The following is a 26,514-nucleotide window of genomic DNA, read 5'->3' as shown; positions in this document are numbered from 1 at the left end:
CCAGCTCTGTTTAGCTCTTCTTAGAAAATGTCACCTATTCATCTTTCTTGAATTACCAGTACTAAAATAACAACCTGAAGGTTTTATTGGTTCTCATTAGGGACTACATTATGACTTACATTGACTTTAGGCACTTTTGTCTTTGTAAACCTCTTCTTTCACTTAAAACAAAGAAAGAGAGAGAGAATTTGATTTAATGTTCAACTGCAATGGTGTAAAGACAAATATGATCCAGGCTTGATACATTATAATATATTCCTTTATTATGACATTTATTTTTTCTCTGATTTTAAAAGACAGTAAAATTAAAACCTCTATTTTGGTCCTGAAAGTATTGTGGGCCCTAGGCACACTTTGCCTCCTCTGCCTAATAGATAACAGCCCTGTCATCATCACATACAGAGTAAAGTCTTATCTTTTCAGCACAGTTCTAAAACTGTCCGTAATTGAGTAATTCTCCATATTTCAAATCCCATCTAAAATTCCATTTTGTTCATTATATTTTCCTTATTCATTCTCAACCCATATCTCTCTCAGTTATTGTATAATTAAATATAAATATTTTTAGTGAAATTTCTTAAATTAATGGAATATTTCCTAAGTAACTATAATTGTATATTCTCATGTACACAATTCTTTGTTAGGTAAAATGCCTTGATATTATTTATCATTAGTCCTGAATTTATAAATTAACAACATACGATCTAATGTAAGCATATTTACTAATTGGGCTTTCCTGGTGGCTCAGCAGTAAAGAATCTGTTTGCAATGCAGGAGATGCGGGTTCAATCCCTGGGTCAGGAATATCCCCTGGAGGAGGAAATGGCAACCCACTCCAGTATTCTTGCCTGGGAAATCCTATGGACAGAAGAGCCTGGCAGGCTACAGACCATGGGGTCACAAAAGAGTTGGACATAACTTAGTGACTAAAACAACAAATATCAGCAACACAGCAAAAAATATTTACTAATAAAACTGCCTAGTCTCCCTACAGTTAATGATTTAATTTTTATTTTATGACTATAAGAGCTTTTACCTTATGATTATATTTCTAAAGATTGTTTCCTATCTTCATTTTTATAGACATACTACAATTGTTCTTGCATTAAAGAAGGATTAACAACCTCAGATGATCAAGGTGATTTTATTGATGCTACAAAAGGGACATGTGATCCAAAGTGTTATAAATTACCTTTGTTCATTGCTTTTATCTTTGCTACAATTGTATTTTCTGCTTTTGCTGGTGTACCAAGCATCCTGACCATCCTTCGGTGTGTATATGTTATTCATAATCATTATTCATTTAATACATGTGAAAGACAATTTTAGGAAGCTTTTAGAATATTGCAGTAAATAATTTAAGCTTTTTTTTCAAGGTAGCAACTGCTCAAGGGGAAAATTGTTATATTTTCAAAATTCTTGTATGTGCTTAATCCTCTAATTTATTTGCAGAAGGTATGTATAAAACAGATTTAGTTTAATTTAAAACTAAACATTAATTTTACGCACCTGGAAATTTCATAGATATAGGAAAAATCTTAATTTTAACACATTATTTCAATGTTCATTCATCGGTTATAGATGTTTATTGCCTACTTACTTCTATATTAGCCAGTTTGACTATGAGAAAACACCAGTGTCATCAATAAGGGAACATAAAATAGCTTCTAGAATTTTGGAATTTTAATATATAAGTTGATTATTATTCTAAAGTAAACAAACATTGGTTATTCATTTGTTCCTCCTGAATATATGAAGTACATTTGATATTTTTATCATAGTAACAGAATAATTGGTCATTATTTTCAAATTATTTTTTTCAAAAGGCTAGCATAAATCCTTAGGTTGTGAGAAGCAATTTGTTGTCTGCTAGAAAAATAGACTAGAAAACATGAATAAATATATGCCAATGAAAGATCTAAATTGGGCATATATGGTCTCTGTCTTTGGTGAACTTGCAGTTTAGATGGGTGACAAAACTTGAACATATCTGTAAAATGAGATGGGCTTTTCGTTTATTCACCTGTATCTGGGACTGAAACTACAAGGACCTTGTATGGACCTGTCTTTATGTTGCTTAGAGTTTAATAGGAGGAGAAAAACACATAAAAAGGAGTGCAGTGAGCACTTAGAATGCCTTGATTAAAGCTTGTACAGGGTGACCTGGGAACAAAGGAGAAAAAATGGTCATTTTTATCTAGGATGATTTGAAAATGCTTAAGACAATGTGGCACTTGAACTGAGTCATAAAGATAAGTGATCTCTCATAATGCAAGCAAACGGGGGACAGTTCTCAACAGGAAAAATGAGTAGGGAATGTAGAGGCAAAAGTGTGTGAACTATATTGGCAAGGAGTTAGTTGCAAGAGTACCATGATTGTGAATTGGACAGGGAGATTTGAGCTTGATAAGGGCCTGGTCGTGGAAGGCTTTCTCTGCCATGTTAACATGAATGATGTTATTCTGTGTACACCAGAAAGCCATTAAAGACAGCAGACTTCAGAAGTAAAAGTTATCAAATATGTGTTTTAGATAGATTACTTTGAAGATAGTCTGGGTGCTGGAGCTGATGGTGGAAAACTGGAAACAAAGAAAAGAACTTAGGAAACCATTTTAGAATTTATCTCTACTGAAAGAGAGAAAGAATAGATCATAATTGAGAAATATTTAGCTTGGATAAAAGGGCAAGGTTATTAATTTGATGTTCCTGGTATAAAATGTGGGAAAATGTAGTACTACATTACTGCTAGTAAAGTAATGCTCAAAATTCTCCAAGCCAGGCTTTAGCAATAAGTGAACTGTGAACTTCCAGATGTTCAAGCTGGATTTAGAAAAGGCAGAAGAACCAGAGATCAAATTGCCAATATCCGCTGGATCATGGAAAAAGCAAGAGAGTTCCAGAAAAATATCTATTTCTGCTTTATTGACTATGCCAAAGCCTTTGGCTGTGTGGATCACAATAAACTGTGGAAAATTCTGAAAGAGATGGGAATACCAGACCATCTGACCTGCATCTTGAGAAACCTATATGCAGGTCAAGAAGCAACAGTTAGAACTGGACATGGAACAACAGACTGGTTCCAAATAGGAAAAGGATATATTATTGTCAAGGCTCTATATTGTCACCCTGCTTATTTAACTTATATGCAGAGTACATCATGAGGAATGCTGGGTTGGAGGAAGCACAAGCTGAAATCAAAATTGCCGAGAGAAATATCAATAACCTCAGATATGCAGATGACACCACCCTTATGGCAGAAAGTGAAGAGGAACTCAAAAGCCTCTTGATGAAAGTGAAAGAGGAGAGTGAAAAAGTTGGCTTAAAGCTCAACATTCAGAAAACGAAGATCATGGCATCTGGTCTCATCACTTCATGGGAAATAGATGGGGAAACAATGTCAGACTTTATTTTTCTGGGCTCCAAAATCACTGCAGATGGTGACTGCAGCCATGAAATTATAAGACACTTACTCCTTGGAAGGAAAGTTGTGACCAACCTAGATAACATATTGAAAAGCAGAGACATTACTTTGTCAACAAAGGTTCGTCTAGTCAAGGCTATGGTTTTTCCAGTGGTCATGTATGGATGTGAGAGTTGGGCTGTGAAGAAGGCTGATCACCAAAGAATTGATGCTTTTGAAATGCGGTGTTGGAGAAGACTCTTGAGAGTCCCTTGGACTGCAAGGAGATCCAACAAGTCCATTCTAGAGGAGATCAGCCCTGGGTGTTCTTTGGAAGGAATGATGCTGAAGCTGAAACTCCAGTACTTTGGCCACCTCATGCAAAGAGTTGACTCATTGGAAAAGACTCTGATGCTGGGAGGGATTGGGGGCAGGAGGAGAAGGGGACGACAGAGGATGAGATGGCTGGATGGCATCACTGACTCGATGGACGTGAGTTTGAGTGAACTCCGGGAGTTGGGAGTTCACTGGACCAGGAGGCCTGGCGTGCTGCGATACATGGGGTTGCAAAGAGTCAGACACGACTGAGCGACTAAACTGAACTGAACTGATGTCCAGATATCTAGTCTGGGAACTAAATGAATGATAATCCATTAACTGAGATAAATTCAAGAAGAGGAAGCTCAGATTGAAGATAATGATTAAAGTATTGATCATGCCTTATTTAAAGTTCATGTGAAACTTCTGAGTAAATATTCTCAGCAGTGAGATGAGAAAGATGATTGTAATTTTCTAGAAGTCTGGTTCTGAATCTTCTCACTTCTCCTGATAACTATACGAAGCAATAAGAAGAATAAAACACATAAGTATGCACACACAAACACACATGAGCACACTTATAATGTTGTTTTAGTACAGTTACGAGACAAAAAAAAGAGTTGTAATTGCATATAAATATTACCAAAATTGAAGTAGAACAAGGAACCAGATTGTAGATTCACAAAGATATCACAAATGTTATCAGAAAAAGATACAGCAAATGTTGAGAGAGTCTCGGAATTGACAGATCTCAATATCTCCAGCATATATTACTGTTTCTTGGAAGGTGAGAGGTCCACCTTAAGATGAAAGTTCTGGGAGTAAGACCTAGGTAGATAAGTCAGAGCAGATTATTTTTGGAAAGAATGGGAGAAAAGCTTTGCAAATGCCTGGGAGGTCCAGACAGCAGATCTCAAAAAGTGCCAGCAAAATGTACCTTCTATAAATGAATACATAACCTTGGAAAGCAAGAAATATGAAGAGATCTCAGAAGCTCAGAGCTGGCAACAGAAGTTCTTTGCAAGCAGGCCAGGTGTGCAGGAGTTGAGACGGTGTAACCGCACATAGGGATTATATTAAAACCCGTCCTCTACATAAACAGAGAAGATCTCTTCAGTTTTGAAGCTTGGAAACCTGTTGCATGTTCCATTCCCATAACTTTCTGCCTCTAGTTTAAGAAAATGCATCTTATTCTAATATGGTTAAGTAAAAATGGATAAAAAAGGAAGAATTCCTTCCTCTATACCAAATAATTATAGTAAAATAAATTAAAATTATTAAGCATTACTTTGCTATAGACAGTGAAAATGCTCGAGAACAATGTTACCATGAATCCAATAAAAATATAAGCATAACTATATGTTAACTGAATGAAGAGTTCCAGAGAATAGCAAGGAGAGATAAGAAAGCCTTCTTAAGTGAATAGTGCAGAGAAATATAAGAAAACAATTGAATGGGAAAAACTAGAGATCTCTTCAAGAAAATTGGAAATACCAAGGGAACATTTCATGCAAAGATGGGCACAATAAAGGACAGAAATAATATGGACCTATTAGAAGCAAAAGATATTAAGAAGAGGTGGCAAGAATACATAGAAGAACAGTAAAAAAAAAAAAAAAAAAAAAGGTCTTAATGACCCAAATAACCACGATGGTGTGGTCACTCACCCAGAGCCAGACATCCTGGAGTGTGAAGTCAAGTGGGCCTTAGGAAGCATCACTGCAAACAAAGCTAGTGGAGGTGATGGAATTGCAGCTATTTCAAATCTTAAAAGATGATGCTGTAGAAGTTCTGCACTCAATATATCATCAAATTTGGAAAACTGAGCAGTGGTCACAGGACTGGAAAAGGTCAGTTTTCATTCCAATCCCAAAAGAAAGGCAATGCCAAAGAATATTCCAACTATGATACAGTTGTGCTCATTTCACATGGAACACGGTAATTCTCAAAATCCTTCAAGCTAGACTTCAATAGTACATGAACCAAGAACTTCCAGACATACAAGCTGGATTTAGAAAAGGCAGAGGATGCCCGAGCTGACTCATTGGAAAAGACCCTGATGCTGGGAAAGATTGAAGGCAGGAGGAGAAGGGGACAACAGACGATGAGATGGTTGGATGGCATCACTGACTCAATGGGCATGAGTTTGAGCAAGCTCCAGGAGACAGTAAAGGACAGGGAGGCCTGGCATGCTGCAGTCCATGGGGTCGCAGAGTTGAACACGACTGAGCTACTGAACAAGAACAAAAATATGGCATAGAAGGGGGAGAATGGAGAATATAAAGTAAGAGTCAGAAATGTATTAGTGAGAAGAGACAAATATAGAAGAAAGGAAAAGGAGATCCAGTGTACACATACAACTAACAAAAATTGGAGAAGTGAACAGGGTCAAGATCAAAAGAAGGAAAACTTGATGGCTGCCTAATAGATGGGGAGACAAGAGATATTATTATTTCATTTTCTCACCCTTATGTTCACTTAGTCTTAGTTCTAGTATTAATTAATTAATTAAGTATACCAGCTAATGTAAGTGGTTAAATCTATGTCAATCTAAGTAGTATAACATAAGAAGTTTAACGTACTTGATGCTAGTCACCAGACATTTTATCAAAGTTTATCCAGTTATATCTTGGTTGGTTATAATTTGCCTTGCTGTCAGTTCTTAAGGAGTATCTAATATCTCAACATTGAGATATACTGTGGTAAAATTATTGGATTTAAAAATGAAGAAAAAGTCCTTTTGTCATCTAAAAAAAAAGAGAACTCAAAAATGTTTTCAGTCAAATTTCTCATCGGTAGCATTCATCTCCTGAAAACTAGCCAAACAAAAATCCTCAAGGAAAGAAAACATTAGCTCATTATTTCATCATCAAAAAACTATCCTACAGTTATAAACAGTTTGTATATGGATATGTGCAGGAAATATTGATATTATTTTTACAGACATTCTATTGAAGCATAATACATTTTCAGAAGACTGTGCTAAATTACCAGTATAGATTGATAGATTTTTACAAAGTGAAGACATCTATGTAACCAGAGTCCAGCTCAAGAAACAGATAATTCAACTATTTCAAAAACTTTGCCTCCACCTCCTTTCTTATCTAAATCCTTAATCCCTTAGATTACCATTCTCTTGACTTCTGCAATGAATAGGTTAATTTGTCCTGTTTTTGAACTTTATGCAGAAACAGGAGGATACAGCACATAATTATTTGTGTCTGCATTTTGTTACTCAATGACGTGCTTATGAGTCATTCATATAGTTGCATATAGCAGAAATTCAGTTTTATTGCTGTATTGCAGTGCTATCCAGATTTTTTTAAATGATGGAAATGTTCTGTATCTCCGATGTTCACTATAGCCTCTGGCCACATGTGCTATTGTGCATTTGAAATGCGGTCAGTGTGAATGAAGCACTGAACTCTAATTGTATTTAGTTTTAACTGACTTAAATTTAAGTAGGCACATGTGGGTAATAGTTACCATATTGTATAGTATGGTTTTATAGGGAGAAGGCAATGGCGACCCACTCCAGTACTCTTGCCTGGAAAATCCCATGGACGGAGGAGCCTGGTGGGCTGCAGTCCATGGGGTCGCTAAGAGTCGGACACAACTGAAGTGACTTAGCAGCATAGTAGTCCATTGTGTGAATATACTAAAATTTATTCTTTCTATAGTTAATGTTGTTCCCACTTTAGGCTAATATGATTACTATTTCTATGAACATGCTTTTACTTGTCTTTTGGAAAAAATGAATACATTTCTGTTGAGTCCATGTATAAACAGAATTTATGAATCATAGTATGTTAAGCATTTTAATAAATTTTTTAAGTATTTGCATAAGTGCATAAGTTCTTCTAGCAGTCTACTGTTGTGTAACTGTTGATATTTCATTGTAATCTTAATTTCCTTATTCATAGGACTAATATTATTGAACATATTTTCTTTTATTCATTAGCCATTCAGTTCAGTTCAGTCACTCAGTCATGTCTGACTCTGCGACCCCATGAACCGCAGCACACCAGGCCTCCCTGTCCATCGCCAACTTCCGGAGTCCACCCAAACCCATGTTCATCAATTTGGTGATGCCATCCAGCCATCTCATCCTCTGTCGTCCCCTTCTCCTTCTGCCCCTAATCCCTCCCAGCATCAGAGTCTTTTCCAATGAGTCAGCTCTTCGCATGAGGTGGCCAAAGTACTGGAGTTTCAGCTTTAGCATCATTCCTTCCAAAGAAATCCCAGGGCTGATCTCCTTTAGGATGGACTGGTTGGATCTCCTTGCAGTCCAAGGGACTCTCAAGAGTCTTCTCCAACACCACAGTTCAAAAGCATCAATTCTTTGGTGCATTCCTAGCTAACTGTTTTTCATGCAGTCGCTAAGAGTCCGACACGACTGAGCGACTTCACTTTCACTTTTCACTTTCATGCATTGGAGAAGGAAATGGCAACCCACTCCAGTGTTCTTGCCTGGAGAATTCCAGGGACGGCGGAGCCTGGTGGGCTGCCGTCTATGGGCTCGCACAGAGTTGGACATGACTGAAGCGACTTAGCAGCAGCAGTATAATATAATATACTTGTTTATTACTGATTTGAAGGACATACAATTTATTCTTGTGCTTTTATCTTGTATCCTGTGAGTGCCTTCATGTTAATTTCTAATAGTTAGTTGGTAGATTACTTCCAATTTTGTATACAATGTAGAAAAAAATTCACCACAGTAGAACTGCGAAGAAATAAAGGCTTTATTTGTGGTCTGAGAATTCCAGTTCTGAAGACATTGGTTTGAGCAAGAGTTGAAATGTGTTCCAAGAAAGAGATAAAATGCAGGTGTTTGTAAAGGCAAAACCCACAAGGCTGCAAAGTTGCTTCAGAAGAATTATGCTCCCTGCTGGCAAGCTGAAGCTATTTTTATCTTTACATGATTGATTGCTAAAGGCTATCACTAGAGGGAGATAAAAGTTCATTACTGTGACAGGTTGCAGGTTTTTTTGTAGTGTCCTTGAAAAGTGAAAGTCGTTCAGTCCTGTCTGACTTTTTGTGACCCCGTGGACTATACAGTCCATGGAATTCTCCAGGCCAGAATACTGGAGTGGGTAGCCTTTCCCTTCTCCAAGGGATCTTCCCAACCAAGGGATCAACCCAGGTCTCCTGAATTGCAAGTGGATACTTTACCAGCTGAGCCACAAGGGTAGCCCCAAGAATACTGGAGTGGGTTGCCATTTCCTCCTCCAGGGGATTTTCCTGACCTAGGGATCGAACCCACGTCTTTTATGTTTCCTTCAGTCAGGCAGATTCTTTACCACTGTACCACCTGGGAAGCCCCATTTTCAAGGATAAGGTTGCCTTTTTTTTTGAAGTTTGCCTTAGAATTTTCCTTCTTATCAATGTGCTTGTTAGCTTTGGGCATCATTATTAATCTGGTTTTATTATTATGTATTTTAATTAAATCTTTAGAAGAAATTTTTTGTGATATGCCTGGGCCTAGAATTTGTGAGAATATTTTAAATTAAAATTTGAATGTGTATGTATGTGGCTAATAAATCATTCTTCTTTTATCTTTATAATTTCTATCATTTTGCTTCTGCATTTTTAGTATTTTTATTTTATTCACCTATGTCTTCTGTGTATTGGTATATATGCCTTTTCTACCCAAGTATAAATTTAGCTGCATCCCAGAAGTCTTGATATATATATTTTTTCTCATACTTTCAAGTATGCCTTTCAATGCTGTCTTTCCCTGAGTCTTCATATTATCTTCACTCTGTGAATGTCTATGTCCAGACTCTCTCTTCTTATAAGAATGTCAGTTCTATTGGATTAGGGCCTATCCAACTGACCTAATTTTAACTTAATTATCTCTGTAAAACCCTGTCTCTAATTTGACGACATTCTAAAGTACTGGTGGAAAGGGCAATGGCACCCCACTCCAGTACTCTTGCCTAGAAAATCCCATGGACGGAGGAGCCTGGTGGGCTGCAGTCCATGGGGTTGCTACGAGTCGGACATGACTGAGTGACTTCACTTTCACTTTTCACGTTCATGCATTGGAGAAGGAAATGGCAACCCCCTCCAGTGTTCTTGCCTGGAGAATCCCAGGGATGGGGAAGCCCAGTGGGCTGCCATCTATGGGGTTGCACAGAGTCGGACATGACTGAAGTGACTTAGCAGCAGCAGCAGCAGCTAAAGTACTGGAGGTAGAATTTCAGCATATAAATTTTGAAGGGAAGTCAGTCCAGAGCAGTAACAAACCATCCCAAATTTGATCACTTAACATTTTTCCTCATATTTCATGGTTCTGTGAGTTGACTGGGCTCAACAGAATAGTTCTTGCTTGAGGTTTCTCTTGAGCTTGTGGTCAGATGACACATAATATTTGAGTTGTCTGATAGCATGACTGGGCTAGATTTCCCAGATGGCTGATAATTTAGGCTGAATTTTGCTAGGAGCCTAGGTGGGGCTGTTGCCAAGTGGCTTTGCTATGTAACTTAAATGTCTGCTAACAAAGTGCAAGAATTCCAAAAGGGAACATCCCAAGTTTTAGTGTTCTAAGAGACACAGGCATAAGCTACAAGTATAAACTGCAAGGCTTCATTTGATCCAGGTTGAAAGTCCAAGAATGCTGTTCTTCTGCATTCTGTTTGTCCAAAAAGTCATGTTTCAAAAGGAGGGTGATTAGATTCCACTTCTTGAGATCAGGAGTAATGTGCATGTCTTAGGGGAAAAAAGAATCAATGATAGCCATCTCAGGTAATTATCTACCACAGTATCTTTCACTGGTTTTGGAAAATACTTAACTATTATCTATTCACATACTGCTTCTGTTCCATTCTTAGTCTGCTTACCTTTTGGATATCAGTTACACAAATTGTAAACCTTTCACTATATCCGTGTATCTTCTCACTGTTACTTTCAGTTTCATTTGTTTTTATGCTCTGCGCTTCAGCCTAAGTTTTTTCACTTATCTCCAATGTATTAATCATATTTCCACCTGCTTTTTCAGTTATGTACCCTAGGTTACTAATTCTAGCTGTCTCTGTATCTTATTAGCTTTTAAATTCATGCATGAGTTCACTATAATTAGTGCACTTTTATGTTATAGAATTATTTCTTTTTAATAGACTAGTTCTCTGATAATATTCCCTACCTTGTCATTTGTTTCCTTGGACTTATTAGTCCCCTAAATTTAAAATATCTATCAGGTATCTAGTATCTGAATATTCTGTAGGATTATTAAATTTCAACTTTTCTCTTGACTCTGTCTCTTAAAACACCTGTACTTATTTTTAATCGTATGTGAGATTTTGTGCACCAAAAAATAATAGAGACTCTGAATGTTAATAACTCCAAAAATATCTTACAATAGCTTGATTAAGAAAGGTAGATAGGAACAGTTCCCTGTAAACCAAGCAAAAACTTGGCTGATTTGATGATAGGTTTAAGTTTTTTAAGTAGTAGTATCAGTTGCTCAGTCATGTATGACTCTTTGTGACCCCATGGACTGTAGCCCACCAGGCTCCTCTGTCCCTGGGATTCTCCAGGCAAGAACACTGGAGTGCGTTGCCATTTCCTTGTCCATGTAAGTTTTTTAAAGATCTTATCAATTCTAAGACTGATACTAGGGTATAGTCTTTCAGGAGAATTTAATTGAAAGAAAGGTATGTTAAATATAAAATCCTTCACTTTTGATGAGATATGAACTCCAGTACTTATCTACCCAGCCACAATAGAACTTCTAAGAGCAATATTACCAGTTCTTTTTTACACTGTATTAGAAATAATAGCCAGTACATTTTAGCTAAGTGTTTAGTAAGGTAACAGAATATAAAAAAATAACAGATACATTGAACTACACACACACACAAACACATGAATTCAGTTTAAAAATTTAACATTTATAAACTGAAAAATGAAAATAAATTAAGGTCTGTTGTTTTGTTAACAGCAATGAGCCAATGTCAGTTTCCTAGTTTTAATATTATAATTACAGTTATATAAGATTTCACCATTTACTGATGCTGGGTGAGGGTACACAGGATGTTTTGTACTATTAATATTTTTACAACCACCTATGAGTTTCAAGATAAATAATAATTTCAAAATAAAGCAAAACAGACTTGAATGTCACAAAAACTGACTTGAACAATTTGAAAGGTTATATCTCCTATTATTGAATAGGAAGACCTAGCACCACCAATATATCAATTCTCCTTAAGTTAATGTGTAATTTTAGTGTGATAATGAAAATACCAATAGAATTATTGAAGTGTAAAACCTGATTTTAAAGTTTTTTTGGAAAAATAATAAGCAAGAGTGATTTGGGAATCTGAAACAAAGAGGCACGAATAACAGAGGCTTATCCTCATAAGCTAAAATGCACCATAAAGCCTCAACACTGAAGCAGTATAGTGTTGATTTATGAATAGAATGACATTAAGCTTAGAAATAGATCTCAACCCATGTAGGAATTTAATACAACAAAAGTAAAATTCTAATTAAGTGCATAAAGGAAGTAGATGAGAGCCGGGGTATAAACAAGCATGTCTCTTTAGTATGTGCTTTTTTATAGCTTTCCAAAGCATATAATCATAATACAAATTCAACAAAATTTATTTTTTAAAAATATAATAATAGAGTCAAATACCTAGATTGTGACGTCATTATCAAGTGATAATTCATGTCATGGAAGTGATGTAGGATGAAATACTTTGCAGCAGGCCAGTGCTCTTTCAGAAGATCACTGGAAAAGCTGAGATAATATATTAAAGGCACAAGGTGGCAGAGGACTAGAGGGATTACAATTCCAGAGAGAGCAGGGCCTTTAGAGATGTAATAGGGATCTAAAACCGACCCTACAGTTCTTGATGAGGGGTAGTATTTCCCTGGTGGCTCAGCAGTAAAGAATGTGCCTGCTAATGCAGGAGACGCAGGTTTGATCTCTAGGTCAGGAAGATCCCTTGGAGAAGGAAATGGCAACCCACTCCAGTATTCTTGCCTGGAGAATCCTGTGGAAAGGGGAGCCTGGTGTGCTACAGTTCAAGGGGTTGCAAAAGTGTCGGACATAACTTGGCGACAAAACAATAACAAAGAAAGACAATGTTCCTTTTCCTCTGGACTAATTTGACCCGTCTGAAGCTGTGAGGCTTAAGTCTAAACAGAGAAGTATGATTTTTCAGTTCTCTCTCCATCAAGGCGCTCATGAAGAAAAATGAGTTCTTCATGTCTTTCCCTTCCATTCCTCATTATTTTAGCATGTCTAGGTATTCTTCTCACTTGTGACAGGTACCATGGATTTAAGCTAGAAGGTGGATGAGCACTTTCAGGGAAAACGGTGAATTGAAAGAGGAATAGAAATGACCAGGTCCCTGCTTCTCTGATGGACTTTGGAGGGTTGTAAGGCCGGGGGAAAAAAAAAAAGTAGTTTCACTTGTAAGTGTTTAATTATAACATTAAAATATACTGCAAAGAAAATGTAGAAGAATGCCAGGAGAAAATTATGGGACAATCTTAATTAGTCTGGAGATTCAGAGAGGGTATCCTTAAAGAAATCACATTTTAACGAAGTCCTCAAGGTGAGGGATGAGAATTTCACACAGTAGGAACAATATATGCAAGACTCTGAGCTGAGTGCAAGAAACAGCTTTGTAAGAGTGTTGCGTGATAGAATGTAAGCAAAGAGGATGCCAAAGGCAAAAATTGTGAGGTGGCGTGCAGTGAGACTGATGAGCCATTGAAGGATCCCAGGGGGGCAATGAAATAATCAAAATTTTACCTTAAAAAAATCACTATGGCTCTATGTAGAGAGTGGGCTGAAAGAATTAAAAATGATTTGGGGGAGATAAGTAAGGAAACTGTTTCATTTTCTTCATGCAAAAAATAAAATACATGCTTGGAGTAGGTTAGTGGAATTAGAGATTAAGAAAATCAGAGATGGGGAAAAAGTTATTTTTAAAAATCACAGTATTTTATTATTGATTTGATGAAAGTGGGAAAGGATACTCTTTTTTAAGCGTGCCTCATTCTAGATTTTGGGCTTGAAAGCTGCATGGATGATGATTCTACTTCTTGTGATAGGGGGCATGAGGGGGATGCAACTTTTGTGTAAGATAGGAACTGAAGTCTAGAACTTAAGAAAATATGGGCTGAAAATATAAATTTAGAAGTTATCAGAGATATTGGAAACTGCCTGTTCCATTTTGAAAGAGTACTAATACATGTTTTGTTTATTCCATGAAATTCTTAAACCATCTTATCACAGCCTTACCCCTTAGATAAAATACCAAAAAAATTCACTTTACTTCCTTTATATGTCTTTAATGAATCTACTCATATTAACAGTTGAATTATTTTTTATTTAAAAACATTTTTAAATCCTTTAAAAATTGGTAAATTTGGTTTCATATTCCCAGTAGTAAACTTTTGAGAGAAGAGTATGTAATTTTATCAGGTTGATACAGGTGGAGTTATTTTTTACAAAAAAGTCATAAAATACTGTCCAAATGCTGAATTTTAATACACTGAGTTATTTCTAGGTGACAATCTTGGTCATATTTGTTTATTATTCAAGTTCCAGAACAAGGAAATAAAGGATATGCATAGGATTTGTTTAAATATCCATTTAAATGTAGCTTTGATTTTTTTACTTTTGAAAATGTTCAAAGGTTTATTACTTTTATTTTAGTTTAGTTTATTTTCTTAACTACTAATATGTGACACTATGCATTATGATTTCTTTTTAAAACAAATACTTAGTTTGACCCATACAAAGTACAGAGATCTTCATTCTTTATATATATTTTTAGAAAGTTATTTTTTCATTTATTTCAACTTTTGAATAGTGAGGGTAAAATTTAGATTTCCAACAGAAAAGAGATGGCACTCTCCAGTTAGAACAAGTAAGGTTGAATAAAGTGGCTATTTAAAATGTGGGCAGGGTATAAGGCAACCCAAAGTATACAGCTTCAGGTCTCTTACCATCCCACACCCAAGGGGAACACAAGTGGGAAGAGGAGAGACCTGCAGCGGGGACTGCTTTGCCTAGAGACCCAGTCAACGTGGGAAACTCTTCAGGGAGGAAACCTGGGGCTGAAGACCTTGACGTCACTTTCCTTTCTCACTCTGGAGCACAGCGTTGGCAGAACCCAATCAGTAGCCAGAGGCAAGAGAACCTGCTGATGAAGTCCATTCAAGTCAGATTCCCAAGGCAGAGAGCAAGGGAGAGAAAGGTAGAGGACGAATCTCATGGGTCCAAAAGGAAGACATCTGAGACAACTGCCCGCAGAATGAAAAATGAGGAGGAGGAAAGGTAGTGCTACACTTTTTCCAGCAAAGACTGGAGCAGAGAGTTTGGGCCATAAATGCTTCCTCCTTGAGAAGTGTAAGAAGTTTTAAAGTTGGTTGGCAAAATATGGGGAAATGGGAAGAGCTGTAATTAATTCAACCAGACTGAATTCTGTCAACTGGCTAAAGATTCTTAGTCTAATGGATGCACAGGGGAAAAAAAAATTACCCCTGAACCTAGTAAGCATTCTCTACAGCTAATTATAATGCTGTTTTGATGATATCATTGCTATTTGCTTGCAGGATTGTGTCTGACAAACAGCGTCCTCTGGCCATGGGTATGACCTTTGTGATTTTGAGAATATGTGGTATGGATTTTTGGCAATCTATTATTGAATTGAATTGAATTGTTTCTCTTTTGATTTATATGTGTCAACATGTATATATAGAATTTCAAACAAATAATAATGATAATAAGGATAAACTGACAAAACAAGTGAATGGGGAGATGCTTTACAGAATTTAGGAGACAGTATAAAAAGATAATACTTAATGTAAATCCATCTTGTCATGTAAAATGTATATTAATTTGTTACTCAACTAGAAGAAAATCTTTTTGATCAGAAATATATTCTTCAAGCTTATACAAATGGTTTGGTAAGCTGAAACAAAGCACATATAACCACAGAAACTATATTTTACATTCTTGCGTGTTTGAGAAATCATTAACCTAGATTAGTGCTTTAAATTTTTTTCATTACCAAAGATACTGTATCTGATGTTTTAAAAGATTTACATACAAAGAACAAATTTATTTTTGTGATGGTGATGCACTCTGTACTTCAGGCTTTTTTAAAGTGCAAAAACTAGCTTTCAAGTCCACATAAAGACTATATTAGGAGCTCTGATTCAAGAAGTTGATTTAAAATATTGGTGGGGTAAGGAAACAAGATTAGACTGGGTTGAAGACAAAGACAGACAGTAATTAGGATCAAGAATGTAGAAAAATTTAAATGTGGCTGTAATGGGGAATCTAAGAAATTCTTAGCTCAGTATTCAGAATTCAAAATAGCTATTTTGATTGAGAAAAATTAGATCATATTTTAATGGTGGACAATGATCCAATGGATAAAGATAGATTCTGAATGGTAGAGGGAGCATAAGAAAGAGCAAGGGCACAGTTTCCTACCTCAGAAATGAAGCCAGTGAGGCTGGTACATTTTTGAACGATAGAGGGTGGGACAAGGTGATGATCTTTTAGATATGACTGTCTCTAGGTCTCAGAAAATTTAAGCAGATGATAGATATTACCTGATTTACATTTAAAAGATAACTTTGCTGCTGGAGAGAAGTATTTATAAAAGATAAATGTGTTTGCTGAAGTCTTAGTCTGAGTTATATTAAATTTGATTCTGGGGGTTGTAATGAAAAAGAGAAATCAACTTATCCAAGATATACTTGGAGTTAGTGTTACAAAGATTTATCATGGATTGGAAAAAACATGGAGGGAAATAGATAAAAAAATTGAGTTAATAGGCCTCATTTCACTTTGAGCAATTGTAGACAGAGTACCGGCACTCCCTGGGATTGGGAAATCTGGTGATGGGTAGCTTTCTTTGATAGGCATCAAAGTCATGACGCATGAGAACTCACAATTTCTTAAGCAAGAAGGTTAGTCATTAGATATGTTAGTTCTGAGAACCCAGATATATTAGTTCTGAGAACCTATCTCTAATGTCTTTGGAGTGGTATTTATTTACTTACTTATTCATTTTTTTAAAGATTTCATTCACTTTTATCTGAAAGTGATACTGTTGCTGGGAAGATGTTTTCTCTATGAGTATACAGAGATTTCCCTCAGGCAGCACACAAGTATGCCTCTAGATTTGGGGTCTTCTGAAGCTAGGGCTGCTATGAACATACCTAAGAATTTACTTTTTCAGTTATTTCTCTCAATATCTTGACACATAACAGATAACACACTGCATTTAAAACTAATTTTTCAGTCATTGAAAATTTCAGAATTTTAAATCTTTTGGGAGATACATTGGATTCACAAAATCAGTATTTAGAATCTCTGTTTTAAATACTTCCTCCTAAACTTTTAATTCAGAAATTAACAAAAATGTTGAGATGTCAACTAGATCAGGGGTCCTTAACCCTTAGGGCATGAACCAGTACTGTTTGGTGGCCTGTTAGGAACCGGGCCACACAGCAGGAGATGAACGGCATGTGAGCAAGTGAAGTTTCTTTTGTATTTGCAGTCACACCCCATTGCTCGCATGCCCACCTGAGCTCTGCCTCCTGTGAGATCAGTGGTGGCACAGTAAATGTCACATACTTGAGTCATAGGCCCATCCCCTGCTGCCATCTGTGGGAGGACTGTCTTCCCTGAAACTGGTCCCTGATGCCAAAAAGGTTGAGGACCACTGAACTAAAGAAGAGCATGCATACCATTCTAAGAAGATGAGAATCTGCTAGTTTTTTTTTTTTTTTTAAATATCTACAAGAATAAGGATTTTCAAAAACACACAATTGTGTTTCCATTTTTTAACAATCCTATTAAAAAATAAATTCTTAGATAATTTAAAATGGTATGTTTAGAGTGATGATGGCTAAGTATATAAGTTTAAGTTTGGGATAAAAATCATTCTGATTCCAGCCTACAGTGTTTTCATGGAGAATTTATCATCATTGCATTTTTGATAGGGACTCTACCTGGACCAGTAATTTTTAAAATAATAAGAGAAACTTCTTGCATCTTTCGGGATACTGAGCGCTGTGGAAGCACTGGAAATTGTTGGATCTATTACAAGACAAAAATGGCCTACTTATTGGTAGCAGTATGTAAGTGATATCTATTGAAGAATGTCAAGAAGTAAAATTGTTTTTTAAAACTTATGGCTGTTTGGAGTAAGGCATAGTCATAATAAACTAAGAACAAGTGGATACTTTAATTATTAAAGAAACCTTATTATATACAAAATATTTTAGAAACTAAATTACTATGGAATTTATGTAAGTATTTGAAATGCTGCATCACATATAAAGTTGTTTTCTGTTAATCTAATGCAATTAAACATCCAGTGCCCCTGTAGGAGAGTGCGGATGTAGAACACTGCCATCGTCACAGAAAGTTCTGTGCACACCACTGTTCTAGGGCAAAACTTATTCAAGAGGGATCCAGGAATGCTGGGAGCCCACGTTAAACTTTGTGTATTTTTGAAATCCTAAAATTCTGTTTATACAGTCGTGAATCTTCTATAGAGGAAGACTGTGGCATTCATCAAATCCTCAAAAGTTTTATCACTCAAAAAAGTTAGGAAAAATGTATTTTATCAATCTGTTGGTTCTCTTTGGTAGCAAGGAAATTCATCAACCAACTTCATCAAGTTTGAGTTTTTTGGTAAAATTTTTATAGAAAATATAAAGAAAGAGCACATATTATAAATGTATAGCTGAACACATTTTTATAAAGTTAGCATATGTATCATTAGCACTCAAATTAAGAAACACAGCATATTAGAATTAATACATGAATTTAGTAAAGTTGCTTAGTATACAATCAATACACAAATCATGTGCACAACCAAATACAGAAATAATCTAAAAAATACAGTAACATTTAAAAATCAAGTACCAAGAAAAAATTTGTTGCAAGTTGTATAAAACCTTTACACAGATAAATATAAAATTTATTTGAGGGAAATCATAACCTAAATAAATGAAAAAAATGTATCACGATTACAGATAAGAAGATTTAAAAATACCACCTCTCCTAAACTAATTTATAGCCTTGGTGTGGTCACAGAATCCCAGAAGGAAATTTTTTAATTGACAAGGGAATTGAAATTCATATGGGAAGCCAAAGCGCTAAGATCTATCCAGAGAATCTTAAAGAAGAAACAAAATTGAAAGGTATATGCCACCAGATAGCAAAACCTACTATCAACTTGTAATAATCAATACAAAAGGGTATTAGTGCGAGTGTCAGCACATTAACCAATAGAACAGAGTAGAGAACCCAGAAGTAAACCCACACTTGCACACTCGTCTGATAATGACAAAGGAGACACTAGGCGGGTAAAAAGGTGGTCTTTTAACTAAAGGGTAATAGATTACTTTATATCTCCATATCTGGAAAAATGTATCTTGATCCCTCCCTTACATTATACACAAAAATCATTTCTAGATGCGCTGAAGCAAGTGTGAGAGATTAACAGTAGAATATATTCACAACCTTGAAGTAGGAAAAGACTGCATAAAGAAGGATACAAAAAGCACAAGCTATAAAATTAATAAAATTTGATCATCCAAAGAAACAGCTGAGAGACAGAAAAGATAACCACAATGTTAGAAGACAGTGGAAAAAGTAAAAAGGTGAAAAAGAACTAATGTCCAGGATACTTTTTTAAAAAACCCCACAGAACACCAATAAATAGAGGATATATAACGTAATAGAAAAATGAACAAAATGTTGGAAAGAACTCTTTAGAAAAGTGGATAATCAAAGAGTCATAAAACACTTGCACAACGGGTTTGCCTCCAGGACACAAGTGTCTTGAAAACCACCATTAAACCTAACCAAAAATGGAAAAGGAAAAGACCCACATCGACATTGTTGTGTCTTCATTGGGCACATAGATTCAGGGAGGTCTACCACGACTGGCCATCTGGTCTACAAATGTGGCGGGATTGACAAGAGAACAGTGGAAAAGTTCGAGAAGGAGGCTGCCGAGGCGGAAGGGCTCCTTCAAGTACGCCTGGGTCTTGGACAAACTGAAAGCTGAACGTGCATGGTATCACCACTGCTATCTCCCTGTGGAAATCTGGGACCAGCAAGTTCTGTGTAACCATCATTGATGCCCCTGGACACAGAGACTTCATCAAAAACGTGATTACAGGCACCTCCCAGGCTGACTGTGCTGTCCTGACTGTTGCTGCTGGTGCTGGTGAATTTGAGGCTGGCATCTCCAAGAGCGGGCATGAGCATGCCCTTCTGGCCTGCACTCTGGGTGTGAAACAACTAATTGTTGGAGTTAAAATGGGTTCCGTGGAGCCACCCTACAGCCAGAAGAGATACGAGGAAATTGTTAAGGAAGTCAGCGCCTACATTAAGAAAATTAGCTACAGCCCCGACACAGTAGCTTTTGTGCCAGTTTCTGGCTGGAATGGTGACAACATGCCAGAGCCAAGTGCTAACAGCAATCATGGTTCAAGGGATGGAAAGTCACCCGTAAGGATGGCAATGCCCACATCCTGCCACCAACTCACCCAACAGACAGACACTTGCGTTTGCCCCTCCAGGATGTCTATGAAGTTGGTGGTATTTGTACTGTCCCTGTGGGTCGTGTGGAGACTGATGTTCTCAAACCTGGCATGGGGGTCACCTTTGCTCCAGTCAGTGTAATGACTGAAGTGAAGTCTGCAGAAATGCACCATGAAGCACTGAGTGAAGCCATTCCTGGGGACAATGTGGGCTTCCATGCCAAGAACGTGTCTGTCAAAGATGTTCGTCATGGCAACATGGCTGGTGACAGCAAAAATGACCCACCAATGGAAGCCTCTGGCTTCACAGCCCAGCTGATTATTTTGAACCATCCAGGCCAGATCAGTGCAGGATATGCACCTGTGCTGGACTGTCACAGAGCTCACATTGCTTGCAAGTTTGCTGAGCTGAAGGGGAAGATTGATTGTTGTTCTGGAAAAAGCTGGAAGATGGCCCTAAATCCTTGAAATCTGGTGATGCTGCCGTCGTTGATATGGTTCCCGGCAAGCCCATGTGTGTCGAGAGCTTCTCTGACTCTCCTCCCCTGGGCTGTTTTGCTGTGCGTGACATGAGACAGACGGTCGCTGTGGGTGTCATCAAAGCAGTGGGCAAGAAGGCAGCTGGAGCTGGCGAGGTCACCAAGTCTGCCCAGAAAGCTCAGAAGGCTAAATGAATATTATCCCCAATACCTGCCACCCCAAGTCTTAACAGTGGTGGAAGAACGGTCTCAGAACTGTTTGTCTCAATTGGCCATTTATGTTTAATAGCCAAAGACTGGTTAATGATAACAATGCATTGTAAAACCTTCAGAAGGAAAGGAGAATGTTCTGTGGACCATATGTTTTGTGTGTGGCAGTTTAAGTTATTAGTTCTTAAAATCAGTACTTTTTAATGAAAACAACTTGACCAAAAATCTGTCACAGAATTTGAGACCCATTAATAAAAAGCTTAATGAGAAACCAGTGTCTTCTTTGGGTCAACATTGTAACTCCCTGTAGTACTACTTTGGTAAGAGGTGCTCATAACCTGTTTCTGGTAAAACAATTTTTATATTCATGGGTTTGTATTTCTAGGGTGGTGCTTCAGATTTGTTAAGCTTGTGTTGACAACTCATCTGTTTTAAGAACATCTTAAAAAGCATCGGTGCAACACTTTCTAGGTTAGGACAGATGAGTAAAGAGTAACTATGTTTTATATGTAAGCTAGTTTGTGAGGTCAGATTTTACAGTATAAAAGCTCCTGCTGCATATAAAATTTTGTATGGTTACATAAATAATAAGTAAATCTATGTCATTTAGATTCCCAGTTATCAGGCTGTGCATTCACATTTATAATATTATTAAGTAGTTAATCTAAGTCGCAGAGAGGAGCTACTCCACGTCTGAGGTCAGGGGCGGCGGCTGAGAGTGCCAGGGATTTCTTTGGAAGGAATGTTGCTAAAGCTGAAACTCTAGTACTTTGGCCACCTCATGCAAAGAGTTGACTCATTGGAAAAGACCCTGATGCTGGGAGGGATTGGGGGCAGGAGGAGAAGGGGACGACAGAGGATGAGATGGCTGGGTGGCATCACTGACTCGATGGACGTGAGTCTGAGTGAACTCTGGGATTTGGTGATGGACAGGGAGGCCTGGCATGCTGCGATTCATGGGGTTGCAAAGAGTCGGACACGACTGAGCCACTGAACTGAACTGAACTGAGTTAATCTAAAATGTGAGGCTTAGAGGCTGGAAGCTAAATATATATACATATTCATAAAACAATGGAATGGATAAATTGTGATAACATCAACAATGGAATATTATGAGACAGTGAAATTTAAAAGCACACAACTTCATAAAATATGAATCACATAATGTTGCAGGAAAGAAACTAGATGCAAATGAATATGTATTGTATGACTCCACTTATAGAATTTTAACCTGCTATAAATATTCTTCCAAAGCAAATAAGATTAAACTTTTGTCATCAGTGACTTTGAGGAAATATGAGAAGGGTTTCTGGTGTGTTGGCAATGCTTAATTTTCTTCATCCAAATGCTGGTCACGCTATTTAGTTTGTGAAAAATGTATCAAGTGGTACTGTTTTTTAAAAAAATAAGATTGAGTTCACTACAATTAACACAGGAGTTCATATGGTTATGTCGTGGGTGTTCCATGTCAGGCTTTTGATAATTGGGTGCACCTGTGCAAGCCGCATCCAAAACAACTGTAGAAATTCATCCCACGCCCTTTTCGAGTCAGTTTTCCTTCTGCACAGATAAGCCACTTTCATATTTCTATTACAAAACCTTGGTTTAGCCGGTTCTAGAAATTATGGAAATGGAATAGAATATATGCTGGGGGCGGGGCAGATTTCACCTGTCTTGCTTAATGTTACACCTTGGGGAGATTCATCCATGTTACTCTATGCAGGAGTTTGTGCTTTTTAAAAATTTCTGAATACGATTTCATTTTTGAATATGCTATAGTTTATTCATGCTCTTATAAATGGATATTTGGGCTGTTTGCCCTGTTTGGCTGTTATAAATAAATGTTTGAAATGTATCATTACAAATGATATAGACTCATTAATGTTTCCTATTTTATCTTTGAAACCACTATAATTGATATTGTTGCTATAAAATATTTTTTACTTTAACAGGGTTATTTGCATCCAAATTTCAAGTACTTTGATATAATGCCTATACTTTTCTGAAACTTGAAAAATGAAAATGAATTTAAAAACTTAAACATAGTCAATTAGTTATTCTAAAATGTTTCTGTTGGCATTTAGAAAATTATATATATTTCAAAAAAGAGTAAAGTTGCATGAAGTGACTTTAAAAGTTTCCAGTTTCCACTGATAATTAGTTTTGAAAGTAGAAATGTATTTTTATGTTTTAGAGTTAATACATTCTGTGAAATAGTAATATACTTTGCATTTTTCTTGGGTCATACATTTAAGAAATCTAAAAAGTTTTACAAACATTTAAACACATTTTCCTTTAAGTAACTTGATATAAGTTTATGACATTACTTACATTCTACAATTGGAAAATTGGTAACTTTAGAGATGAAATATGTTCACCTTTTCTTTGGTAAATATCTTTCTTTCCATAAACATTTTGCTCTACATAAATTGATGCATCTGATGACTGTATTTTTTTTTTTCAAATTCAGGTTTTACCTGCAAAGTAGCTACTATTTTCTTTAATGCTGTTGCATTGAGCCTATATAGAAATCTACCACAGGAAAATAGTGATGTCTTGGCTACAGTTGTGAAGAATCCAAGAGTTAAAAAAAATGAAAGAGAAGAATCAACATTATGTAAGAATTACACAATTGTCAATCTATCAATGGGATATTATTGGATATTAATAAAATTTAAAATAATTTAATATAACTACATGTTTAATAAGCTCATGTGATCTTATAAGTTTTATAGAGTATAAAATAATAATATAGTCTATGTTTTGCATTTTTAAAAGATATCACACATATTTAATACTTACAATAGAAAGGTCATACTCTGAAAGAAAAAGATGACGTGAAAGTAGAAAATACACAAAAGTTAATTGTAACTGCAGTGATGTCTTATATATTCATTATCAGTCTTTGGTTATGTAGGATTGGGCTTCCCTGGTGGCTCAAATGGTAAGGAATCTGCCTGCAGTGAGGGAGTTGTTCAGTCTCTAAATCATGTCTGACTCTGCGACCCTGTGGACTGCAGCACGCCAGGCTTCCCTGTCCTTCACCATCTCCCGGAGCTTGCTCAAACTCACGTCCATTGAGTCGGTGATGTCATCCAACCACCTTGTCCTCTGTCGTCCCCTTCTCCTCCTGCCCTCAGCCTTTCCCAGAAATAAGACCCCAGTTCAACCCCTGGGTTGGGAACATCCTGTTGAGAAGGAAATGGCAACCCCCTCCAGTAATCTTGCCTAGAGACTTCCATGGACAAAGCAGCCTGGAGGGCTGCACTCAACGAGGTCGCAAGAGTCAGACACAACTGAAGAACTAACACGTTCCCTTTTTTGTGCAGAATTATTTAGGTTTCATGTAGTTTATTCTTGCTACTTTTCCTTTGGGCTGTGCATATTTATAAATAATTTTCAAAATAAGACTAGATGTGCCAATCCAGTTCATACAATAAATATTTACATGAAAGTCATATTTGCTCTCCAAAAGGAGACATGTCAAACTATTTAAAAATTAGCATTTTTCCTTTATTTGGTAATGGAAAGGTTTTCTCAGAAAATTTATCCAAACAGTCAGTTGGCCAGTTTACAATACATATTTTCACGCTTCTTTACTATTAGTAGACATGAAATTCAATATGATCATATACTTCTCTGTTTTACTTAATTTCTTGACTTGAATTTTATTGGTAAAGACTACTGATACCTCAGTTGATATCCATTTTTGTGTTTTTATATTTAATTTTATGATTAATCATAATCATTTCACTTAAAGAAATGTTCAAATCTGAATGCAGAAAACGTGCCAACCATTTGTGGAGTTTTTCTTAAGCTTAAATGTGTTTCAATAGAAAAATGTTGATATAATTATTTCATACATGATTTAATACCTATCCAAATTATAAAGCAATTTTCCAACTATTAAAAAATAAAATTGTTATGAAACAAAAACTTCTCTACAATGTTGCTTTTGTTCTCTTGGGAGAATGAACAACTGACAAAATTTCTCCTTTGTTATTCATATTAGTCAGTGACCCTGTGTGTAAAGGCAGACATGGCCCTATTCATGGTCTTGGCTGGCAGAAGGAAATGTGAAGCAGGGAGTGTTCATATCTTCCTATACGTTTTTCTACCTAGCTGTAACATGTGTTTATGAAAATCTATAAACTTGCCTTTATGTGAAACTTGACTGTTCTCTGTTTGAACCAGCAGGATAGTAGAATATCTGAGGATCAGAATGTGAAAACAGAAGTTTTTCCTTTAAAGATTCTACAAGATCTGTTGCTGTGCTACATTCAGAAAAGGAAAATCACATGTGATTGCAAAAGTAGTAGAAATGTAATCTGTGGTGATTTGTATTTTCATAATAAAGTACTTTCTTATAAAGTGTTTCTCTTATGTTTTTAATGTATGTAGGATTTTAAACACCAATGTACAGTATAGGTTTTCCTAGAATTACAGGTTAATACTTGTAAGGTATTTATATTCTTTCTTAATATTGTCCAAAAATATTATTTGAAAATTTATGCAAAGAGGAAATAAGATAATAATATTCTGATCCATTTTGAAGGAACTTGTAGTATGTTTCTGTGTTTATGTGTAAATATCTATATATGTATTTTTTGCGTAAGTAGAGTAAAAGTAAAGATTATATCAATTTGGAGAGTAGTGTTAGGACTTCAATTTGCATATAATATTCTGCTACAATAGAACATGTGTTTCTATGCTGCAAACTAGTTCACAGAGGATTGATAGAGAAAATATAACCCCAAAGTCACTGGTTAACACCAATTTAGCAGCTTTTAAAACAATCAGTGGAAGCTTCTCAATGTTAATGAGAAAACCTTAGTCTTAAGGAAAAAGGCCAGCTAAAAATCCTATTGAAATACTTTTCTTTGTAATCAGTTTTGAGTATTTTAATGCTATCAAGGATCAATACACATTCTAGAGTGTTAATGTATCCAGTGAAGCTGCAACTGCAGATGAAGAAGCTGCAAAGACATTTTTAAATATCAGATTTTAAATTTAAATTTTTGATGAAACAGCTTTCTATTGACAGTTGGTGCCCTCAAGGAACTACTTCTTCAAAGGAGGGAGGTGAGCCCCAGCCTTAAAACTTAAAGTACCGATTGACTGTGATGCTGGGTGAAAATGCTAGAGAGATTTAGCTAAGCTAAAATTCATTAAGATTGTGATTATTTTTGTTAGGACTGTGGTTACAAAGTTGCATAGGTTTTTGAATGGTTTACCTCTGCAGTATTTTCTCCATCAGCCTAATTATTTTGGGTGCTTGATTTTGCCTGAAGGGACATTTTTAAGCAAAGCCTACTTAATACTGGGCTTCCCTAGTGACTCATTGGTAAAGGAACCACCTGCCAATACAGGAGATGCAAGAGACAAGGGTTCTGTCCCTGCAGAAGGGAATGGCAAGCCACTCCAGTATTCGTGCCTGGGAAATCACATGGACAGAGGAGCCTGGCAGGCTACAGTCCATGGGATCAAAAGAGTTGGACACAACTTAGTGACTAAACAACAATACCTGGTGTTACAGCAGAGTGCTTATGTTTTAGAATT

At 36.4% G+C, this 26,514-nt stretch overlaps 1 protein-coding gene and 1 pseudogene across 6 annotated transcripts in view; both read left to right on the top strand.

Annotated features, from left to right (window-relative positions):
* Window positions 1-25,326, top strand: part of SLCO6A1 (solute carrier organic anion transporter family member 6A1) — a 112,734-nt gene extending 87,408 nt beyond the window's left edge. For 2 of the 6 annotated variants that reach the window (XM_061424477.1, XM_061424473.1), the window contains exons 10-14: window positions 1,084-1,271; window positions 15,302-15,366; window positions 17,708-17,845; window positions 23,426-23,572; window positions 25,150-25,326. In XM_061424477.1, coding sequence (XP_061280461.1) covers window positions 1,084-1,271; window positions 15,302-15,366; window positions 17,708-17,845; window positions 23,426-23,572; window positions 25,150-25,157 — 546 coding nt within the window. In that variant the 3' untranslated portion in view covers window positions 25,158-25,326. Of the gene's footprint in view, window positions 1-1,083; window positions 1,272-15,301; window positions 15,367-17,707; window positions 17,846-23,425; window positions 23,573-25,149 lie in introns of those variants that run through there. The other 4 variants (XM_061424476.1, XM_061424475.1, XM_061424478.1 and 1 more) reach the window with 4 other exon arrangements.
* LOC133251717 (elongation factor 1-alpha 1-like) lies at window positions 18,838-21,213 on the top strand (annotated as a pseudogene).
* Window positions 25,327-26,514: the final 1,188 nt, after the last annotated feature.

The sequence above is a fragment of the Bos javanicus genome, chromosome 7 (genome assembly GCF_032452875.1).
Source record: "Bos javanicus breed banteng chromosome 7, ARS-OSU_banteng_1.0, whole genome shotgun sequence".
Taxonomy (NCBI): Eukaryota; Metazoa; Chordata; class Mammalia; order Artiodactyla; family Bovidae; genus Bos; species Bos javanicus.
This window is presented reverse-complemented; position numbering and strand designations above follow the sequence as displayed.